The following is a 23,644-nucleotide window of genomic DNA, read 5'->3' on the forward strand; positions in this document are numbered from 1 at the left end:
CTTTCAGATGGTTCTAGCTTGTGTCAAAGTTGACATAAAACCCAGCATACCCTCTTTGAGACCACAGGTAATTAGGGCTGAGCTGCACACAACAGTTGGCAGGACACTCAGATGAGGATCTTATGACCCTCCCTGCCCCTCAATGAGGGGATCTAAACACCCATCAAGCTGAGTTGGGATTATCTTTTGAGAACTGCCACAGCTGAACTCCTTAAGATGGCAGTTGTTTGCTTCTGCACAAATACCAACTGTGCAAAACCCCAGGCTAAACCATGCCATTCTAGCACTTAACGAGTCATTGTTAAATGTCTACCCGCTATAGACTTCACACTAAGGTCTTGGGAATGTCATAGCAAACTCTGCCAGTTTGGGGTCTCAATGACTCCAAGGGGGAAGACAAAATTTAATGGTAATTACCACAGAGAAATATAAACTTATACTTTGTAATTGAGTATGGCTATTGCTACCCAGAAAAACCACACCAGAATAAGGATGCTTAAGTCAGACACGGAGGGTGGGGGCCATAGTTCTGGGAACATTATTTGAATTTCTACAAAGTGCACTGTACAACAACAGTCAGTTGGGGTTCTCTGTTTATATGCTGTTTTGCCTACAACATCATCCCTTCCTCTTCCCAAACCCCAATGTACTAGTTCCTAAATATACCAGTTTTTGCATTTCTTGTACCTAAAAATGCTTTTATGGACCAAGTTTTCCATGAATACTTACTGAAATACTTATTAAGATGAATTGTGTCCAATTATATTTCTTAAAGAGGATCTTAAAAACAGATGGGTCTCACATCTTCCTAGTTAGTAATCTGTTTCATTTTAATATTTTGAAAAGGAAGAGGTGAGAAAAGAAAAATTAAGTGAGCCAGAAAAGGGTAATTAGTAGTGAAACTAAAATTAGAAACTAGTCAGAATATCTTTTTCTGCTCAGATTCCCCAGAAAACAGCAATAGACGTATAAACAGCTGTATACTTGTCAGCAGTGCCCCCAGCCTGTGCTTACGGAGGCTGGCCAGCTACTGACACTTCTGAGATAGTTCTATAGGAGCAGATTCTTGGTTTTAGTTTAACATACTCTTTTAAAAATCTGTTAAGTCCTAAGTCAAGCAAAACAGATTTTTTTTTAAATTCACAGCAAATATATAGCTTTAATAAAGTCAGTAAACTATCTCTAAGTGTAACTGTTGCTTTTATCCAGAGTTTAAAAACACTAAATATTTCCCAGTGCCCCAAAACTTAAGTTATAAAGGTCTGTTTACTGCATAACTGAGCAGAACAAGAAGCAGGCTGTCTAAACTTGTATTCATCCCAGGGGTGTAATTTTTGCTAATCATTTGTTTTTCCCCTGCCTGATGGAAAATTAATGAGAAATGACTTAACTAATTCAGGTTTTAAAATAACCTTCTTTCCCTCAACTGTGCAGCTAGGGGTCCTCGAAGAACTGACATCTTATCCCTTTGGATGACACCAGTATTCTTAAGCGTGGGACAGCAATAGCTTTTGTAGAGTGCATTTAGCACATTCAAAAGACACCTCATGGATGATGGCATTCCTTTCTAATGTTTGATTAACTATTAATTACATAGTCACTTTTTTCATAAAATGAGCAAAACAAGTCATTTTTTACTGTATTTTAGTTAGTTAAGTAATGTGAAAGCATGAACTGTGATACAAACTTCAAAGAGTCTTAGATTTCAGTAAATTTCAGTAAACACTGTATATAATTAAACAAATTAGGATCCATACATCCAAACTCAATTAGCAACCCTGACAGCACAGGTAGGATTCAATGTTTGAAATCCTTAAAAGCAGAGTGAGTAATCTGTCTCCATAAACATTAGAATTATATTTATTATATTAACCCATTACAAAAACACACGCATACACTGAACACAAAAACGTCTTTAAATTTTATTTTAAATATTTTCATATGTGGCTTCTAAGTATCATTTAGGGCTTAATCCTCAAATATATGTATATAAAGGTAAAATTTCAATGATTTCTCTTTCTATAATGATACCCACCTTGGACTTTATACACCAAAATACATTTTCCTAAAATTAATATAGAGCCAATTGTCACCTTTCCATCCTGTAACAGTTTGCAGAAATCAAAACAGTACAATTATCATTTTATCACATCAGAAATCTATGAGGAAAGCATGGATACAATTGAATCTGAAATCTACAACCTCCAGATGTAAGAAAGTATAATCCTAACACCCTGCTATTTTTCAGAAAATTATTACAGTTTTGAACTTAGACGTTTGGGGTGTTGAATGTGTTTGGAAGCTGCTGATATACAGGTCAAAGACCTTTTAGCTGTTCATCTACTGGTTTTGTTGATACAGCATATAAGTAGCTCAAAGTGGTACTAAGCATACTACAGCAATGCTTTTTATATCATCATAAATTCACAGATCTGAAGATATTCAATGTATTGGGATCCAATGCAGTTACCTCTTTTTGATACTCAATCTGTACACATTCTGGCCAGTGGGAGCCAATTTAAGCTGTCTTCTGAGTGTTTCCAACATAGCCCTACTAGTTTTTTATGCTTGCTGACTTCTTTTTATCTTCAGAGACTATTTATTAAAAGCATCTTAACAATCCTCAGATCTGACTGTGTGTTTGTGAGCTATGAATCTTAAGATCTATCACCAATAAGATATGCTTGCATCCAGCTACTTAATCTTGGAGAACAGAGTGATCTGCTCACTGGAGTGGCTCCTTTCTGCAGAAACAGCAGGAAGCACTTACACCACAGCTACAAAGAATCACACAGGACAGAATCAAGTGTGAGTTTTCCAAAGCACTTCTACTAAAGATCCAGCCTTAACAGAAGACAAATAAAAACAAAAATCTTAATCTAGAATGAGTGAAAGGAGTATGGAATACAAAAGCACTCTATAATGGAGTATTTAATTCTCCTTTCTGTAACAATTACACAATTTTGGTGAGCATATATAAAATGAAATAATTTTATATTATTAAAAAGTAAAAGTATTAGCCACTATTAACTGACCACTATACAGCCTGCTATCCACATTAATCTTCCTGATGACTCTCTATAGAGTGGGGGTTGTTGTCTTCATTTACAGATAGAGGCACAGAAAGGCTGTACATATAATAAGGTATGAAATTAAGGTCTGAGCTCTCTGTCTTTTGGGAGCTACACATTTACTCTGTATATCTTTGGTAAAATGATAAATTAAAATGTTTAAATTTGTTGGGAGACAGAGGCAGATGGGTCTCTGATCTACAAAGCTACACAGAGACACCCTGTCTCAAAAAAAAAAAAAAAAAAAAGCCTAAATTCTGTAAGAATCTATATTAGAGCTTCAATGGCATTTGATTAAGAATGAAGGAAAAACAGGTTAAACATTCACAAACTATGGTGACTGCAGACTAATGTTCAGAATTGAAAAGGATTTAACACTGGGTAAAAGGTTAGTTATAAAGAAATATTTGGTCTCAACGATTCTCAACTTCAGGTAGACAAATGGAATCGAATCCAAGGCCCCAATATCAACCCACACACCTATGAACACCTAATTTTTGACAAAGAAGCTAAAAATATAAAATGGAAAAAAGAAAACATATTCAATAAATGATGCTGTCAACATGTAGAAGAATGTAAATAGATGCAAATCTATTGCCATGTACAAAACTCAAGTCCAAATGGATCAAAGACCTCAATATAAAACCATCCACACTGAACCTCATTGAAGAGAAAGTGAGAAATACATTTCAATGCACAGGTACAGGATATCACTTCACAAAGATACTGAGAGCTACAATTAATAAATGGGACCTCCCGAAACTAAGACGCTTCTGTAAAGCAAAAGAACATAGTCAACAAGACAAAATGGTTCCCTATAGAATGGGAATCTATAAAGATCTTCACGAACCCCACATCTGATAGGGCTGATCTCCAAAATAGACAAAACATCAAACTACTAATAATCCAAGTAAAAAAAAAAATGAGGTACAGATCTAAACAGAGAATTCTCAATACAACAATCTCAAATGGTGGAAAAGACACTTAAGGAAATGTTCAACATCCTTAGTCATCAAGGATACAAATCAAAATCACTCTGAGATTCCATCTTACACTAATCAGAATGGATAAGATAAAAAACACCTGTGACAGCTGGAGAGGATGTGGAGAAAGGGCAACATTCCTCCATTGCTCGTAGGAGTGCAAACTTATACAGCCACTGTGGAGATCAGTATGGTAATTTCTCAGAAAATTAAGGATCAATACCTCAAGTCCCCATAATATCACTGTTGGGCATATACCCAAAGTAGACACCACAAGGACATTCACTCAACTATGTTTATAGAAACATTATTCGTAATAGCCAGATCTTGGAAACAATCTAGATGCCCTTAAGCTGGAGAATAAAGAAAGAAAATGTGGTACATTCACACAATGGAGTACTACTCAGCAGTAAGAAACAATGACATCTTAAACTTTGCAGGCAAATGGACAAAACTAGAAAGAAAGAAAGGAAAAAAAAAAAAAAAACCCAACCTGAGTAAGGTAACCCAAAACCAGAAAGACAAATATAGTATGTACTCACTCACAAGTAGATACCAGACATACAGCAAAAGATACCCAGCCTATAATCAATCCACAACCCCAGAGGACTAGAACCCTCTTCCAGAAGCAGATGGAAGCAGATGCAGAAATTCACAACTAACCAATGGGCCACGCTCCTGGAGTATAATCAAAGTGAGGAAGAAGCAATAATATGAATAAAGGATTCAAGACCATGATGGGAATATCCACAGAATCAGCTGACCCTAGCTAGTGAGAGATCACTGACTCAGGTCTGACAAATGGGGAAACTACATAAGACCAAACTAGACTCAGTTAATATAGGTGACAATGGTATGACTGGGACAATATAATGAGGCCACTGGCAGTGGGTCCAAGATCTAATTCTAATGCACAAACTGACTTAGTGGAGCCCTTTTTTTTTTTTTTTTTTTTTTTTTTTGGAGAGATACCTTGCTCAACCTAGACACAAGGGTGTGGGGGTTGGAGAGGTGCCTTGGTCCTGCCTCAGGGAGATGATGGGACAGACTTTGTAGACTCCCTAGGGGAGGCCTTATCCTCTCCGAGATGGGGGTGAGGGGAGAAGTGGGAGGAGGGAGGAAGAACTGGGATTGAAATGTAAAAATTAAATTAATAAAAAATATTGTACATTAAGGAAAAAAGAAATATTTGGTCTCAAAGTATGAGCCCACAAATGAATAACTGTCTTGGGGAGAGACAGCATTCCAGTGGAGAATCTGGCAGGCGCCACTTTAACCAAGTGAGCTAATTCAACATCACTGCCCTGGAATAAACAGACAAGAAAGAACTCCTAACATGAGGTCTTGGATCTGACAAAGCATTACTTGAGTAAATTATTGTCAAAGGTACTTAATCTCAGTAAGATTATTGGACTGGGAATATAGTTCAGTGTTAAATACTTGCCAGAACACACCAGGCCCTGGTCCAATTCTCTTTCTCTCTCTCTCTCACATACTCTTTCACACACACACACACACATTCTCTCTCTCTGTCACACACACACATATACACATGCACACAAAAAGCTGAAGCATTTTTTTAAATAGAAAATTTTGTCGATAATTACATGAAAATGCTGTTCTCTACTACTACTACAGAGTAAAATTAACCAGCAAAAGTGAAATTAATTCAAGTACTACAGGACACAGACTTTAAAAATGTCAATTCTGTGAGACAAAAGCAAAGTTATAATTACATATAAACACCTTCTTAAAAACCTATAAAATGCCGGGTGGTGGTGACACTCAACTTTAATCCCAGCACTTGGGAGGCAGAGGCAAATAGATCTCTTTGAGTTCAAGGCCAGCCTGGTATACAAAGTGAGTTCCAGGACAGGCTCCAAAGCTACAAAGAAACCCTGTCTTGGAAAAAAAAAAAAAAAAAAAAAAAAAAAAATCTATAAAACATGGGCTAGGGATCTGGGAGTGTAGCTCAATGATAGAGCAGATGCCTCTGTGTTTAATCCCCAGCCCTGGGGGTGTGGGCATAAAATGAAAAGAAATCTGCAAATATTCACTGGATCTAGGATTGAAGATAAGTAAAAGACACCACGACAATTAGGAAGTCTGACTGTGGGTTATCAGCCCTGTTTTACTACTCTAAGCATATTACATTTCTTCAAAGTGGTAACAGTGCTGCAGTTAGTACAAAACTATGCTTGTTTATGTGGTCCATGTTCAAGTACATAAAGTAAAACACAATCTCTCAAACTCACTTTCATAGAACACACATGCCATGTGTTCAGTGTGCTACTGTTCTTTCATCTTTCCTGTAGCTCGGAAAGATTCATAATTGGCAGGGGCAAATGCAAACACACACTTCTTTCTACTCTATCTCCAACATGCATCTGTGTTCTCAGAGTACTAAGTTTTTGCCATGGTTTCAATATGATGTACCTGTATATTTGGGAGGGTGGGATTGGGGATTGGGGTGTGCAGGGGGGGGGGAATGGTGTAGGGGAATTGGAAGACAGGAGGGAGACGGAACTGGGATTGGCATGTAAAATAAGACTGTTTTTAATTTAAATAAAAATTGATTAAAAAGAATTCTTTAAATTAAGCATGAGTATATTAATTAGAAAAAACTAATTCTGTGGTAAACTCTCAAAAAAAAAAACCTATGCAAAAAGATACTTAGTGTGTTATCTAAAGAAAAAAGTGGGAAGAACTTAGTTGTAAGAACCCTCATAATATTAGAACACTTATGTGTTCTAATCATGTAAAATCTTTTTAAAACTACTCATGATATTGGGTGGTGGTGGTGTATACGTTCAATCCCAGCACTCAGGAGACAAAGGCAGGAGATATTTGTGAGATTAAGGGCACCATGGTTACAGAGCTAGTTCCAGGACAGTGAGGGCTGTTCATAGGAACCCTGTCTCAAAACACCAAAACATAAAATTAAATTAATAAATATTCACAATGAAGGCGGATAGGGCTAAAAACTAGTATAGTATTTCTTATCAACTATGAAGGGAAAAAAACAGCAGCATATACACCCATAAAGCCTAAGGAAATACAGCAAGAAGTCAATAGTGACTAGTCCTGTACTACTATAAGCAACCTCCTTTTTTGCAAAAAGAATTACTTCTTAAAATAAAATTTAGGGCCAGTGAAATGTCTCAGCAGGTTAAAGCGCTTGCCACCAATCCTGATGACCGGAGTTCCATCTCTAGAACCCATAAGGTGGAAGGAGAGAACAGACTCCTAGAAGCTGCCCTTGGATGGCCTCCCTCTCTCTGTCTCTGTCTGCCTCTCTCTCTCTTTCTCTCTCTCTCTCTCTCACACACACACACACACACACTCACACACACACACACACACCCTTTGGGAAGGGTACAGAGAAGAGAAGGTATAATAACTTCAAGGACTCTGTCGTTTTTACAAGTTACTTTACTCACCAATTTTAGAATTCTCACAATCTCAAAAACAAAGAACAATCAAAGAGGAAAAGAGGTCTCAAATACCCCTTCAGAAACATCTGCATAGCTTGCTTGTGAAAGTATATAACATATCTGTTTTTCAAACAGTAACACATGTCAAGAAGCAACACACAGCCCCCTTCCTCCATCCCTGGGATCTAGTAATCCCAAAAAGGAAAACCAACACAGATTAAAAATAGACAAGTATCTGATCTGAACTGGCACTCACAACAATAAACAGATGCAATAAATAAATAAATAAAGACAGGAAAGATGCTGATATGAAAATTAAATGTACAATGTAACTAGCAATGGTGGCATATACCTGTAATCTTAGCACTCAGGCAGAGACAGAACTGTCCTTTGTTTCCAGGCTAGACTGGGCTACACAGCCAAGAAGTTGTCCCAGAAACAACAATGAAATACTATCACACATCTACCAAGCTGGCTAAAATTAAAAAAAAAAAAAAAAAACGGGCTATAATGGCAAAAACAAAATAACTTGAGCAACAAAATGAATATTATAATATCAGATGACACAAATTTTATGGTTAACATCTGTGAATCCATACTATAAATAAAGAAACAGAGGACAGAATCAAACCTTACACAGATCCCCCTTTAATACACACTAGATGTCAATCCTTCAAGAGTTGAAGCTTAGTTCACATAGTTCTGATGTGCTCTAAGAAGGGAACCGTATCTCTGTGGCATAATTTCATAAAAGCCCACCAACTCAGTTTAACCAGAGGACCCAAAACTCAAGATTAGGAGACCTTCTCCTGATTACCTGACAATACTGCTCAATTTTCAATGTCAAAAACAGAGCAAGAAAGACTAAGAAATTATCAAGGACTAAAGGAGACTAGACGGCGAGCTAAAAACAGCTCGTAGAATGGTTATAGGATGGAAAGGGGCTATTAGTGTAGAAAGTGGTGAAACCTAAATAGGGTATGGACTTTAGTTAACACTCAGGTCCCAACAATGATTTCTCTGATTTTAACAAATGTATTTGGGAAAACAAACTAAGTGGGTGATTCTGAGAACACTCTTGGAGCATGTTGTAGTGGACACCTATAATTCCAGTACTCGGGAGTGTGGGGCATGAGAGGATCAAGTCTGAGGCTAACCTGGGCTGTTTCAAAACAATAAAAACAGTAACTGAAGAGATGGCTTAGTAGTTAAGAGCACTGGCTGCTCTTCCAGAGGACCCATGTTTAATTTCCACCACGCAAACAGGGGCTTACAACTGCCAGTAACTTCATTTCTAGGGGATCAGATGCCCTTTTCTGGTCTCCATGGGCACTGCAGGCATGTGGTGCATAAACATACATACAGGTAAAATACCCATGCACATAAAAGATTTTTCTTAATCAATAGAAACAAAAAAAAAAAACATTCTCTGCACAGCCTTTATATATAAAAATTACTTCAAATGAGTTATTTTTAAAAATTTAACCTATTAAAGTATCAATTTTTAAAATTTTATATTATGACTATGGTTGTTTACCTACATGTATGTCTGTGTGTCACAAGCACACCTGCTGCCCACAGAAGCCAGAAGAGGGCATCAAATCCCCTGGAAATGGGGTTACAATAGTTTGTAAGACTCCACATGAGTGACCTGAACCCAGGTCCTCTGGAAGAGACAACTCTGTAGCCCTCAAAGTACCAAATTAAGACTACTTTTATATCACTGAATTATCATGTTTTCTGTTTTAATCTTTGGTTTATTAGAAGATCCCTGGATTGTTATATATGCTTTGTACATAGTCTGAATGTCATGTAAATACCATGTAGTCCTGATAGAATGTCCTTCGATAGGATGGTACTGCTTCTAAAACTGTAAGTGTGTGTGTGTGGGGGGGGGGGGGTGAATCAGATATCCCAACCTAGGCAATAGTATTCAAGACTTAAAATATGTCATTTTGGTTGAAATATGGAAAGAAAATCTACCTAACACTGATAATTGGAAAGAGGCATTATAACAGCCTTTTGTAACTATGAATTGTAGTGAGATATTCATCCCTTCTGCACCTGTTGCACTGACCTCACCCCCTGGGGGTGGGGACAGGGGCAGACATGACCTGGAAGAACTAGGTCTGGGGTGGGGAAGCAGGCGGCCAGCCTAAGTACCACCGCCTGGATGTGACCTAATTGCCTGGATCCCATGGAAATCTAAATCCCACTTCTGACACCAGATAACCTGTAAAAATAAGGATCAGGAAAAAAGATAGGCTGAATAGATGTTTATTCAGGGAGAAATAACTTACAACAGAGACAGATGAACGCCATCAGGTTCCAGTCCCAAGGATGCCTTCTGATGCTCTCTGTCTCCGTCCAGCAAGCCCAGACCTAGTTCTTCCATGTCATGTCTGCCCCTGTCCTCACCCCCAATGGACGTGGTCAGTGCGACAGGTGGTGGGGGAGGGGTGAATATCTCACTACAGTGAATATTCTTCACTGATAATACCCTAAATTCTACTAGTAGTTTCACAAGTTACATTCCATAGTCATAGCAATGAACATTTTCTACTCCGTTATAATAGAAGCAATTGTTTGTTTCTTTTGAAGTGACAATCTCTTATCATTCACTCTGAGAAAATATCTGTCATATGGTCAGGTCTGAATAGCCAAAAAAAAAAAGGTCCATTTCTGATAAAAATTAAGTATCCAAATTAAAGAGTAGCTCATTTGGCCTACCCTGTAACTCCAAGGATGTCTTTCCTGGGCCAGATTTTGTCCTCTGGGACACAATAGAAGTGTTTGGTAAGTGCTACCCATTTTGTAACATAATACCTGGGAAGGGAATTAGAATTTTTACTGCTTCACCAAGCTCTTTCCTTCCCACTATTCTTCCCAAACTTAGATTAAGTGGTACTGGTCATAAATGGGTAGCATCCTGGGAAACCTGCCTTAGCCTTTATTGTCCTTAATGCACATATGCTGCTGGTAGGCAAGGTTACAAGGTTCTCAAGCAAAAGGTAGGCCTTTTGCTTGAGAACATAAATGCATCAAGATCCTCACAAGAAACTCATACTAATATGAAAATGGTCCACAGTATTACAGACATGTGTTTATAGAGACAAAGGCAGAAATACTACCTACACAGAGTCAGAGCCCTAGAGAGTTCCAGGTTATCTAGCAAGAGGAAACCAGGCTAGACAACAGATTCATGGATCCAAGATCACAGTCAAGAACTGGCAAGCAGTTACTTAATGGCCCCTCTGCAGCAGGAGGCTCCAATCTGTGTTTTCATCTGCTGCTCACTCTCAGCTTTTGCTTCCCCTGCCATTTCAGGTTCTCTCGGCTTGATATTGTTAGGAACTAGCAGCCAGCTGACCCCCGCCCCGATGATGGGCGGGACGCTCATGGCCGTGTCATCGCTATGTCAGCTTTTCCTGGCGGCCAGAGGACTCAGTTACGCATGTGCAAGCCTCTTTTAAAGCAAGCATGCCAAGTGCTTCTCTCTGCCTCTCTGCTTCTTTGCTCTCTCTTTGCTCTCTCTCTGTTCCCTCTCTCTCTCTTCTGCTTTCGGTTGGCCACCAGCTACCCCCTCTTTCTCTCTCCCCTCTCTCAATAAATTCCATGTGGCGCTGAGTCTCATGTTTGTGTTTCTTAGGCATTAGCTGCAGCAAAAGAACAACAGATATCTTTCGATTCACTGACCCCTTTGAAAACCAGATAAAAGAAATTCAAGGTCTCTACTATTTAGATAATCTATCTTATAACAAAAATTTTCTACAATATCCAACTTTGCCACTGCATGGTTAGAAAGTCCAATCTATTTTTTGCTTGGTGTTTCTCATTATGAATGTTCTCACTTCAACTATAGCACCCCTGCACAGTTTAAACCCAGCCTTACCCTTAAAGAAAAGAATCTGATAGGTTTGCTCATCCCTCTTCAGGAGCCGAAGTTTTAATGTTGAACCTTGCATGACACTAACCTACCCTAGAACAGCTGGTGACCTTTGGGTCAGGCACGCCACTTCCAGGCCAACCAACAGCAGTTAAGATGGCAGGATCACACAGTACTAAGTCTGGTGATAGAGGATCAAAGGCAGCATTTTCTTCAGACAAGTCTATGGAACAGCAAGTTTCCTCAGAAGAGACATATGGACATAGGAAACATCTGAACGAAAGAACGAACATAGCAAAAGGGGTTAAAAACTGAATGAGTACAGTAAACTAAATGGGCCACAGATTAACTGTAAATTAACTGCAATGCACTGTGGACAGAAAGAGTAGAAGGACCTATGTGACAATGACATGCTTCAAGGCAAACAGAAAAGAATCAGGAAGAAAAGGGAACCCTCAAAGACCAAGCAAAGGAACTTGGATTTAAGAGAACTGTGTAAATACAGATTTGTAGCAAACTGATTCCCACATACCACTTAAGTCATTTTAAAACAACACATGACTCAGGCCACACACTAATGATGGGAGTCGAGAGACTGATGGAAACTGGTGAAGGTCCTCTAGCAGTGGGCACCTTGTTCTCAGCACCAGCACTTCTAACTTTCTGCTGCTTAGCCAAGACGATTATGCTGCTAAAAGTTTGCTAATAAGGCATTTCATGGTATGAAATTTACATGTGACTAAAACAGAAGGGTCACAGCCTATGGATTTGAATGGCAAACCAGTAACATTCAAACAAGGTCCTTCCAGCCTGGTACTTCTGACCCAAAATGTCAGAAGTACCAGAAGTACCCTGTTATTTGGGCTATCCTGTGCACTGCAGAAAGTTTCACATCACTACTGACCTCTATCTCATTAGAAGCCAGTAGTACACCCTTCTCCAACCAGCTGTGGCCATCAATGATATCTGTAGACATTAGAGGCATTCCCAAAATAAAAGCACTATTACAAATAGTTAAGAGGGATGCAGAGTAGGTTCCTGTTCTGTTTACTTCATAGCCATTCTCTAACCAATGTTAGAGCATCAAACAAGTTAATGTTACTTTGCTAAAATGATTACACTGTAAGGTTATATTACACAAACACACAAAATGTATTATCGTACTTCCCAGAAAGTTACTTTATGCTATAATCCAAGGGTTCTACTTGCAGTGGATCATGCTTAAACTCATTCCCAAAGGTGGTGCTATCAAAAGGTGTTAAGAAGTAACTGAGTCATGACTCCACCCTGATGAATGGCCAGAAGGGTTGAGGATACCAGGAGAACACGGCACACAGAGTCACCTAAACAGGGCTCGTAGGGGCAGAAGTGGCAACCGCAGAGCAACCGCAGAGCCTGCATGGGTCTGCACTAGGTCCTCTGCATACATGCTGTGGTTGTTTAGTTTGGGGTGTTTGTGAGACTCCCAACATTGGGAGACGGGGTTATCTCTAACTCTTTTGCCTGCTCTTAGGGTCCTTTTCCTCCGACTAGGTTTCCTTGTCTAATCTTGATAGGAGGTTTATGCCTAGTCTTATAGCATCATGTGCTATAACTCAGCAGTTTGGTTGATACCACTGAGAAGCCTGCTTTTTTCTGAAGAGAAATGGAGGAGCAGTGGAGGGAGGGGAGAATGAGGTTGAGATGTATTGCATAAGAGAACAATTTTTTAAAAACGAATACTTAACAAATAACTAAGATAAGCCATCCAATTTATAAGTGGACACAGAATCTGGACACATGACAAAAAGCCAGCAATCATATAACAAGATGTTCAACTCTGACTATACATAGCAAAATGCAAGATGAAACCAAAACACATCACCATTCCTTATACATCTATCAATATATTGAAAGGATTATAAATTTGTATAGCCTCTTAAAAAAATGGGCAGCATAAAATAAACAAGTATTCACATATCTTATGATCTGGTGGCCTAGGTCTATATTCACTAGAATACATAGAGATGGTCACCAAAGACACACAAGTCAATGTTCATAGCTGTACTTGCATTAGTTAAAAAATAAAAAATAAAAAACTAGTCTATCCACCATACAATAGGAAAATGAAATACAAGATATTCATTAAATACAATATCATTACACACAACCAGATGGATAAATCTCACAGACACGTTTGGATAAAAGCCATTTAAAATATTATATCTTCTTACATTTATATAAAGTACAGAAAGAGGCTAAGATAGAACAAGGTCAGAAAGCAGTGGTAATCTTTAGTAATCAGTGGGAGCCTTATGTGCTAGTCATGCTCTGTTTTTTTATTTTAGGCTACACCTAGATGTTTGCCTTGTCAAAATATATTAAGTTAGACACTTAAAAATGGTACATTTTCTGTACATATGTGTGTGTATAACATATACATATAATATATACATACCACTACAATAACAAGTCTGCTTTTAACAAAAGTAATTACAGGCAGGGACCAGTCATGTACACTTTTAATTCTAGCACTGAGGAGGCAGAGGAGGGCAAATTTTTAAATTGAAAACCAGTCTGTCTAAATAGCAAGCTATAGGCCATTCAGGGCTAAACAGTGAGATTCCATTCTAGGAGGATAAAAGCCAAAAATAAAAAATTTATAAATTATTAATTAGAAATGAAAATTAGCCACAGAAAATATAAGCTATTCTAGTTGAGACTCCTAAATTTTCCTAAGTTTCATTAGAACCACCAATTTTGTATGTAGTATTCACCACTTCATCTTACTCCCTAGTTTTATCTTCACAGACACTCATCTGCTTTTCCTACATAATGCATGCCCAAAAAAGTAAAGATAAAATGAATAAATAAATAAAACAAAGCAAAACTTCTGGCTACTTTCAATATGCCAACAAATTTGCTGAACACTGGTGACCACAATAGACAAGATGACACCTAGGGATGAACAAACAGGAGCCTGTCTGATCATCTCCCTTTGCCCTGACTTCTGTCCTGGTGCTTTGCACAGAGCAGGTCCTCCATAAGCCTGGACAAAGCAGAAACATGTATATGACAGGGCTCAAGAGAGCTCCAGGTAAAGAACTTAAACTTGAAAAGAATTCTTAGAAGCAGAGATATTGTACTTCTAGCTTTAGCAGGCAAGTATGGAATCGATAGGAATGGAGTAGGGGAGAAACCGAGAATGGCTTTCTGGTGGCATGAGTTTAGTTTAGAAAGAAAGCACCACCCTGGCACAAAGAAAAGAAAGACATTTCTAAGGCAAGAGAGAGTGAGAAGCTCAGAGGCAAGAAGTTTGTGGGTAAAGAACAGAGTTACTGGTTGCCAGGGACTGGATCACACAGAGGAAAGCAAACAATCTGCTTTAACAGGTCAGGATAAAGTTCAGGTACTAGTATTTTTCCAAGGTTGCATATTACTTATATTTTTTTCAAAAGGTTAAGAATTATGCACTACCCCTAAATATTCTATTTCATTGCAAATAGGTGATAAAAAGAAAACATAAATAATATGGCCTGTGTTTAAAAGTACTGATTTTTTTCCCCAGTTCATATTTAATAAGAAATCAAGGGCCAACAAGATGGCTCACTGGGTAAAGACATGTTACAATGCTTAACACCCTGTATTCTAGCTTTAAAACACCCATGAAGGAAAGAGAGAACAAACTTCTAAAAGTTGTTCTCTGATCTCTTGTGTGCTATGGCATGCATGTGCGCTCACACAAACAAATATAAGAAATTTAAAACTAAATAAACAACTTAAGAATTTTAGGAACTTTTCTTCTTGGTTTTTTGAGATAGGGTTTTTTCTATGTAGCTGTGGAGCCTGTCCTGGAACTCTCTCTGTAGACCAGGCTGGCTTTGAACTCAGAGATCCATCTGCATTTGCCTTCACCTCTGCCTCCCAAGTGCTAGGATTAAAGGCATTCACCCACTACCCAGCTAGAATGTTTCAAAATGAAAAACATATACATACAATTTATCAAAAATGTGATATATAATACCAATGATATGGACTCTAATTCTTTTTTTTTTTTTTTTTTTTTTTTGTTTTAAAGGTCTACCTTTATTTTTGTATATGTGTGTCTGCCCTTAGTTGCAGGTAGTTACACGTGGATGCTGGGAACCATACTCAGGTCCTCCACAAGAGCAACAAATGTTTTTTTTATCAGTTTTCTTTCCAGCCCCTGAATCTAATTCTTTAGTTTAGATGCTCCTATATGTCACTGAACTTAAATGTGAGTTAATGCAAACACTGAAAAAGTCACCTTTGACTTTAATTTTCTCAAGTGTAAGGAGAAGCTTAGAACAGATGACCCTCAAGGAACTACTTTTGGTTCCAATGTGCCTACATGTCTTTGTTTGAGACAATTTTAGAAACATGTTTTGAGATGAATTGCAGATTTTTTTTTTTAACCTCCCATTGCCTCTAGGAGGCATCAAAATCCCTTACTAAAATTATTCTGTGGTGGTTTGTTTTACTGACTATGTCTAATCCATTGGACAGCTGACATCAAAAATACAGATGCTGAATCAAAGAATCCAGTATTTTGTTCTGTGCTGTGGGTAACTGATGAGATCATCTGTATTCCTTTCAGCCCAGCAATATGAAAGTCACTACCACATGTACCCACACGCAAGACCCTGGGCTGCTACACTGTAGTAAAATAACATTTGCTGGTCTGTTTGGTCAAGAAACTTTGAAGCTCAAGAGTTTCAGTAGCACATGATTTTGCGAACACAGCTCTGCTAATGCCAATTAACATTTTTATAGGTGCTTTTGTACCAGTAATGCCAAAAAGCCTTTTCGTGGGCAAAGTCCTACAGAATTCCGGAGGTTCTGTCTACCCACAGCCCAGCTGAGGCATTCAGTGTAAAGATTGTTCCAAGATGAATTAGCCCTTTGTTTCTTTTCTGCTATTTCAGAACCCCTTCTGATGTTTCCACTGATGTCTGGCCATGTCGTGACACCAAAGCAGACTGCTTGAAATCACTATTTACTCTGGCTTGTATACAGATCTGCTTAAAAGACTTCATCAAAACACCGCTTTCAGAATACACAACAGCCTCTCAGCAGCACTGGGAGATAACGTGGAGAGCAAAGTATTTTAAATTACGCCTAACAACACTTCAGTATACAACAATTTCCACTTTCAGAAGTAATCAAGTAGTTTTGAAATGTATTGAAGTACGTAAAAAGAAGAATATAAAGTAAGCTTTATATGGAAATATCGAGCATTTGGGAAGCACTGGAAAATGCTTTTTTAAGCTTTAGCCAAATAAGTTAAATTCTTTAAGTAAAAAAAAAAAAAAAAAAAAAAAATCCTTTCTAGCACATATAGAAAAGAAAATTGTATAGCTAGATAAGGATTAAATATTGAGATGTGAATTGATTTAGAAATTTGACAGAATGACACAGCAAAAAATGGAATGATGAGAAGAAAAGGGTAAGGAGAGAAAGTAGGAACAAAGAAAGGAAGGAATGAAGGAAGGAGTTAGATTCAGTATGTGCAATGTAAAAATCTGAACAAAGCTGAAAGAATTTGTAAAGGCTTACTCCATAACACTACAAAGATAACCTATGAACACAGAAACACATTTATGCCAATGACACTAAAGGAAATAAAATATAGGGGCTACAGAGATAGGTCTGTGGTTAAGAGCACTGTCCTCTTTTTCCAGAAGACCCTGGTTCGATTCTCAGCACCTAAAACTCATAACTGTCTAACTCCAGTTCCAGATATCCAATGCCCTCTTCTGGCCTCCTCAAGCATTAGGTACACAAATGGTGCACAGACACACAAGCAGGTAAAACGCCCATACACATAAAAATAAATCTCTAACCAAACCATCTTAGGTCATCTAAATGCTGTAAACTAAGGAACCATAAGCAGAAAGGAAAACTTACTGTAACACATACTGTCTATATAACTATGAAAATAACAACATGGTGATTTCACCTTGTGGTCATTATTAGCAACTCAAACAAAAGCAAAATCTGTTGACATGTGAAGACAACCTATAGGCTCAATAACAGCATTCAACAAAAACCTTGGAAGATGAACTCTCATAAACCACACAGCATTTTTAGTATAACCACAGAGAAATTCAGTGGCTCTGCAAAACCTCACTTTGAGCCACTGTAACAACTGCCCAGGTCAGCTTATTCTAGGACATGAGCCTGCACAATCAACACAGGATGAAGTATGACTTCTATATCCACACCACACTCCTGTCATCCACTGCTGAGTAGCAAACCACCCCAACACTCAGCAGCCTAAAACAGTAATTCATAACTCATGACTCTGAGCAGACTAGAGCTCAGTTGTTTTGCTGCTAGTCTCCTGGGTTCAATCATGCAGTTGCACTAAAATATCCAAGGTGGTTTTAGGCAGTTGGATCTTTTACATGATACCTGGCTCCAAAGACAGAAAAGAAAAAATGACAATCCTCTAAGACTATACCCCAGAAATCCTAAACAATTAACTACATGTTATCCATTAGCCAGTGAAAGTCAGTCACCAGGCCAGTGCCATCTAGGGAAGGCAAATGGTCACAGTTCTGATGGGCAGGAAAAAAGCAGTGATCATGAAAACCTCCAGTCATCTCTTCATGGAAAAAGACAGAATCATCATTTAAGCATGACTTTATGATAGCTTCTTACTCAGTAACACAGCACAAGAAAATAAGCTGTCTTGCTTTTGTATGTGAACTATATTTTATATAAATTTTATATATTTATATATTTTTATATATATATATATATATATAGAGAGAGAGAGAGAGAGAGAGAGAGCGCAAAGACTGTTAACTTAATTTGAACAAATCTGTGCAAGACAATCCAAATGAAATATTACTGTATCTTCAAGCGTAGTAAAAGGCACTTGGAACTGCTTTATGTAGTATAAATACATGTAAATATATACAAGAGCTAAATTTCCTTAGTGCATGGCAATGTGGAGGACAGAGGTTGAATGCAGGTGTTTTCCTCTCTCTCTCTACCTATTTTTTGAGACGTAATCTCTCGCTGAACCTCGAACTCACTGGTCTGGCTAGACTGGCTAGCCAGCAAGCCCTATCTGCCTACCCTGTGCTCCAGCATGGGGTTACAAACACGTACCACCACACCAAGCTCTTCATATAGATGCTGGGGTGCCAAAGTCAGGTTCTCATGCTCATGCAGCAAAAGTTTTACTCACTAAGCAATCATCCCAACCTAAGAAATAAATTAACAATATAAAAGTTAAAATCAATATGTTCTTGAAAACCCAAGTGCTCAAAAGCAGTGATTCCAGGCAAATGCTGGCTTTACAAAATAGATTAATATTAAAAATTCTATCTTCCCACAAAGGTCCATAAAGTCAGTAATAATACAACTTCATGTAAAAACATCTCTCCCTAAAAGAAAGCGAGGACACAAACTAACAGGACAAAAAGTCAAATAGTTTTTGACTTCCAATTAACCCTCTTGTCATCAATCTTATTTTACAGTTTTGCTGATGTTTCCAAATTCTAAAGTTATTGATTTAGAGGCTCTGGAGATAGGAAATTCCTGGAACTCCAAGTTACTTTTTCACTCATCATTACAGGTGCCTTTAAAAGCATTTAACAAGTAAGAAATACTAAGTTTAATACTATTTGCAAGTATTGAAATAATGGAAACTGCCAGCAAATCTTATTTGATACTACTATGATAACCTAACATTTAGAATGTGGTAGGTCACACAGAATCCTAAATACAATAAGCTGCCAATTTATAATGTTATTTGCTTCCATAATGTATTACTTCTTGGAACATTACTCTTACAGTTAGTATATACACTTTCCTTTTTTTTAAAAAACACTTTAATCTCTTGTGTATATGGGTGTGTACACATTAGCTATGGGAGTCCATGTGGAGGTCAGAGTACAACCAGCAGGAGCCAATTCTTTCCTTCTACTGTGTGGGTACTAAGGACTGAACTCTAAGCATGAGAGAGTTAAGTGTCTTTATCTACCCAACTCCCTCCCACTGGTCCTCTTTTTTCTTTTTATTTGTTTTTGAGGCATTATCTTGCTATGTATCCTAGATGGCTTGGAACATATACATTGTGTAGCCGAGGCTGACCTCACACTGATTATATTCTTCTTGGCTCGAATGCTGAGATTACAGATGTGTACCATCATACTTAACTCTATACATTTTAAATTTGTATTATAGCTATACCACAATCTACACTGTTAACAACAAACAGCTCCATGCACTACTGTAACAGCAGCAACCATAAGCAAGATTCTTTGACTAGACCTAACAGCTTCCTCTCCCATAACCCTGTCCTGCTCTCTTCAATGTCCTATCAGCTGTCAGCTCCCTCAGTCATGACTCGATCTTCCTTCCATCTGACATAGAATTCCTCAAACAAGTAACATCCCCCCCCCCCTTTTTTCGGTGGTGGAGGTCTCTGTATAACCCTGGCTGTCTTGGAACTCGCTCTATAGATCATAGAGATCGAATGAACAGAGATCATGAGTGCTGGGATTAAAGGCATACCCCACCATGTCTGGCTCTCAAACCAGTAATATTTTAATGTTGACTTTTCACCTTTAATGTTATGGAAGAATTACATACTTTTCCTTAATTCTCTGACTTTTCAAATGACTTCCCTCAGGATTCATGATTTCAAAAACATATTTAAAAAATGCCAGGAAGAAATGTTACCTTTGCTCAATTAAAAAAGGAAAAAGAAAAAAAAAAAAAGAGAGAGAATTTAGATTTTTTTTTTTTAAGATTTATTTACTTTTATTTCATGTGTACAAATGTTCTGCCTATACATATATGTTGCTGGAGTTTCTTACAGCCTGGTCCTGCTGTTTCACATTGCATAGATAGATAGATAGATAGATAGATAGATAGATAGATAGATAGATAGATAGATAGATAGATAGATAGCCTGGTCCTGCTGTTTCACATTGCATGGATGGATGGATGGGTGGATGGGTGGATGGATGGATGGATGGATGGATACACAGACAGACAGACAGACAGACAGACAGACAGACAGACACACACACACACACACACACACACACACACACACACACACACACACACACACCCCTTATAGCCGGGACAGGTCTTTTAAGTATCTAATTGTTCTTTCTGACCCTTACTTACAAGCATCTCTCCCCTAAATTCTGTGTGTCTCCATCACACCTACTCTTCATCTGAGCCACTCCTTCCTTCCTCTTCCACTCTGAAAGAAAGCCCCACATCCTTGTAGGCCATCTATCAAGCACTCTATGACCCAGTTTTATGCTAAGAGTCCCCCAGCATCACCTGTATTACATATCTTAAGAGGAAGATGCTCCTCCTATCCCCGATCTCCACATATCTCAGACCTAAGCACCACATAGTAATGGTGGTCACAGTGGCATAGAAGTCTGCTCTTCTACAGTTCTGTACCAGCACTTAGGAAGTTTCAATGGCCTTCACTAAAGACTCTCACAACTATTTTTTAAAAGGAAATTGCAAACTATACTTAAATCTCACACGAATGCCAAGAGATCCTGTCAGCACAGGGAGGCTATGATTCTCGCTTCAGAAAGAACTCCTTATGAACGAGCAAACAGTCTCCTTAATAACCCATTCCCACCTCTACACACTCCAAATCCTATGCCCCAAGATGCACATTATACTGAAAATTTATCTTCTACAATGAAAAGTGGCACAGGTGTGAAACTGACATTACCTTGTATCTCATCTTGGGGCAGGAATGAATGTAGAAACCCATATAGTAATAGCTGAGTTGCGATGTTTTCTCATGGAGTTGTCTAGTAAAAGCAATTTCTCTGCAAAAACAAAACAAAAAAAAAAAAAAAAAGAGGTAATTGTATAGTTAGTTCTGATTTCAATTTTCAAAAATCTACATAATTCAATAAAATCTAATGGAGAAATATACCCAACTCTTAGAGAAAAATCACTTGTGTGTTTGTTTTTGAACAGGGTTTTTCTGTGTATCTCTGACTGTTCTGAACTCATTCTGTAGACCAGGCTGGCTTCGAACTCAGAGATCAACCTCCCTCTGCCTCCTGAGTACTGGAATTAAAGTCATGCACCACCATGCCCAGCAAGAAAAATGATTTTTAAAACATAAGATAATTATTAAAGGAGATACCCCCAAAACTTCTAAATTATTCTGAATAAATAACATCTAAATTCAGATTGTATACTTTATTGGGCAAAAGAGCTAATCTACAACCAACATAACATGAAAATAAAGATATCGACAATATTATTCAGTAAGTTCTAGAATGTGCAAGAAATCTGGGCTACTTTAACAGCACAACAAACTTTTTAAAACTTAATAACCGATACATGTCAGAAAAAATTACATACGCATTTATACACAACCCTTTTAACTGTATCTGATTCAGAACTCACTGTTAGCTAGAACCACATTTTATATACAGTTTTCCTAAAATGAGAGGGAAAATACCACATTCTCCCTCCATGCCTTTTCCATTTGTCAGCAGGGGTGAGGGCTGCTGAAACAAAGAAGTTAAATCTTCCTTGAAATGCTTAAGTGTGAAGTGGTTGTAATTTGTATTAAGATTAAGTCTTGGCACAAAATTTCCCCTACTTGTCCAACTGAATAAGACGCTGTATATAAGAGTTTTAATACATTTCTAAAGCAGGAAGAATGTTGGATTGCTCTTTTTTTTTTTTTTTTTTTTTTTTTTAATAGCAGCTTGGATATACAAAATACAGGGTTTTGTTTTGTTCTGTTAGAGAGGCTCTCTTTATGTAGTGTAGCCTATCCCAGAACTTGCTACAACAGCCCAGGCTGGCCTCAAAATTCTCATCCTATTTCAGCCTGAGATTACAGACATATATGTCAACTTGTCCAATAGAAAAATTCTATGTTTAAAGGACTATATTAATTTCTCTAGTACAAATCTAAATTGTACTAGAGTTATCCGAAAACTATTTAAAATGTTTCTATAACAGAATGTTACTATTCCTAGAACTAATCTATTTTCAAGATTCAAACTGAGCAAAGAATCAGCAAATGAAAGTACCCCACCCCACCCATACTCAATGACTCTTGACCACATCCTAGGTAGTCTAGATGGCACTTGGTTTCTTGGACTTTAGTATTTTGGATCACTAAACCACTACTTACTCAAATCCATGAGCCATCCTCAAAACCAGTCCTCTGATGCTCCAACAAGTTCCTGGGCTATCTCCAAAATGCAGCCTGAATTTGACCACCTCTCATTATCTCTATCTAAGATAATCTAGTCTTTAAATTATTTTCTATAAAGCACAATTAAATACATAGGAAAAAGGACTGTCAGAGAACAGTTAAAAACACTGTATAATTGTAAATCTGTTATTGACAGATTAATATTAAGAGACTGTCGAGATGGGCACTGAGACATAGGCAAAAGATGATTATCAGCCTAATTTGTAAAATTCAAATTGATCATTTAAAGAGAAGCATCAAGGCTTCTACTTTGATAATTCAGGAAAATAATACATATATAAAAACTAATATAATCTGGCAGTATACTTCATAATGGTATAAGAATGTGACTATAAGACACAAGAACTAGGGAACACAGTGAGAAAAGCAGAGGGGAAAAGAGACTCAAGCTACTTGAGAAACAAAAGCAAACCAGTTTCCAAATCGCCTTCTTCTAGTTGTACTGCACATGTATTGATAAGTGGGAGTAATAACAGAAACAAATATTCCAGAGAAGATACTCCCACCGAACCTTCTCACCATTAAAGACATGTGTGCTGTGTGACATGTATCTGTAGCTATGACCACAAATGGGAAATTATTTTCTGAGGAGGGACACAGATACCAGCAGATAGTCGGGAACTCCACACTGCTTATTTGTATATCTAGACAACCACATGCTTCATGACACTGTTGCTGTCAGGAGCAGACCAAACATGTAAGTGCTCTCGTAAGATTGCTAATGACACCATACCTTCTTGGTCTATGGATATGTGCACATGTACATGTTAATAAAACCATGTAAGTGCCTAATGACATGATTGTCAGACTGTAGCCCTTTCCTTGAACACTTTATAACTCCATAACTGTATTTCTTTCAGCAGATGCACATCCTTTAATCCATTCACAGCACATTAATTGCATCTTTAACACTGAGAGAAGATACATACTAATGATAACAATACAGATAATGTTATATTTATAGAGCATAAACAAGCTGACAGGGGAGTTTAGAAAATTTGTACCTGAAACAATAAACACCTCCA

General features: G+C 37.8%; 1 protein-coding gene across 6 annotated transcripts in view; it reads right to left on the bottom strand.

The window, feature by feature from the left end:
* Ate1 (arginyltransferase 1) overlaps positions 1–23,644 on the bottom strand; it is a 109,342-nt gene that overhangs the window by 36,419 nt on the left and 49,279 nt on the right. For all 6 annotated transcript variants that reach the window (XM_051193155.1, XM_051193154.1, XM_051193153.1 and 3 more), the window contains one exon: positions 21,102–21,201. In XM_051193155.1, coding sequence (XP_051049112.1) covers positions 21,102–21,201 — 100 coding nt within the window. The remainder of the gene's footprint in view (positions 1–21,101; positions 21,202–23,644) is intronic.

The sequence above is a fragment of the Phodopus roborovskii genome, unplaced genomic scaffold, assembly GCF_943737965.1.
Source record: "Phodopus roborovskii unplaced genomic scaffold, PHOROB, whole genome shotgun sequence".
In the NCBI taxonomy this organism is placed as follows: Eukaryota; Metazoa; Chordata; class Mammalia; order Rodentia; family Cricetidae; genus Phodopus; species Phodopus roborovskii.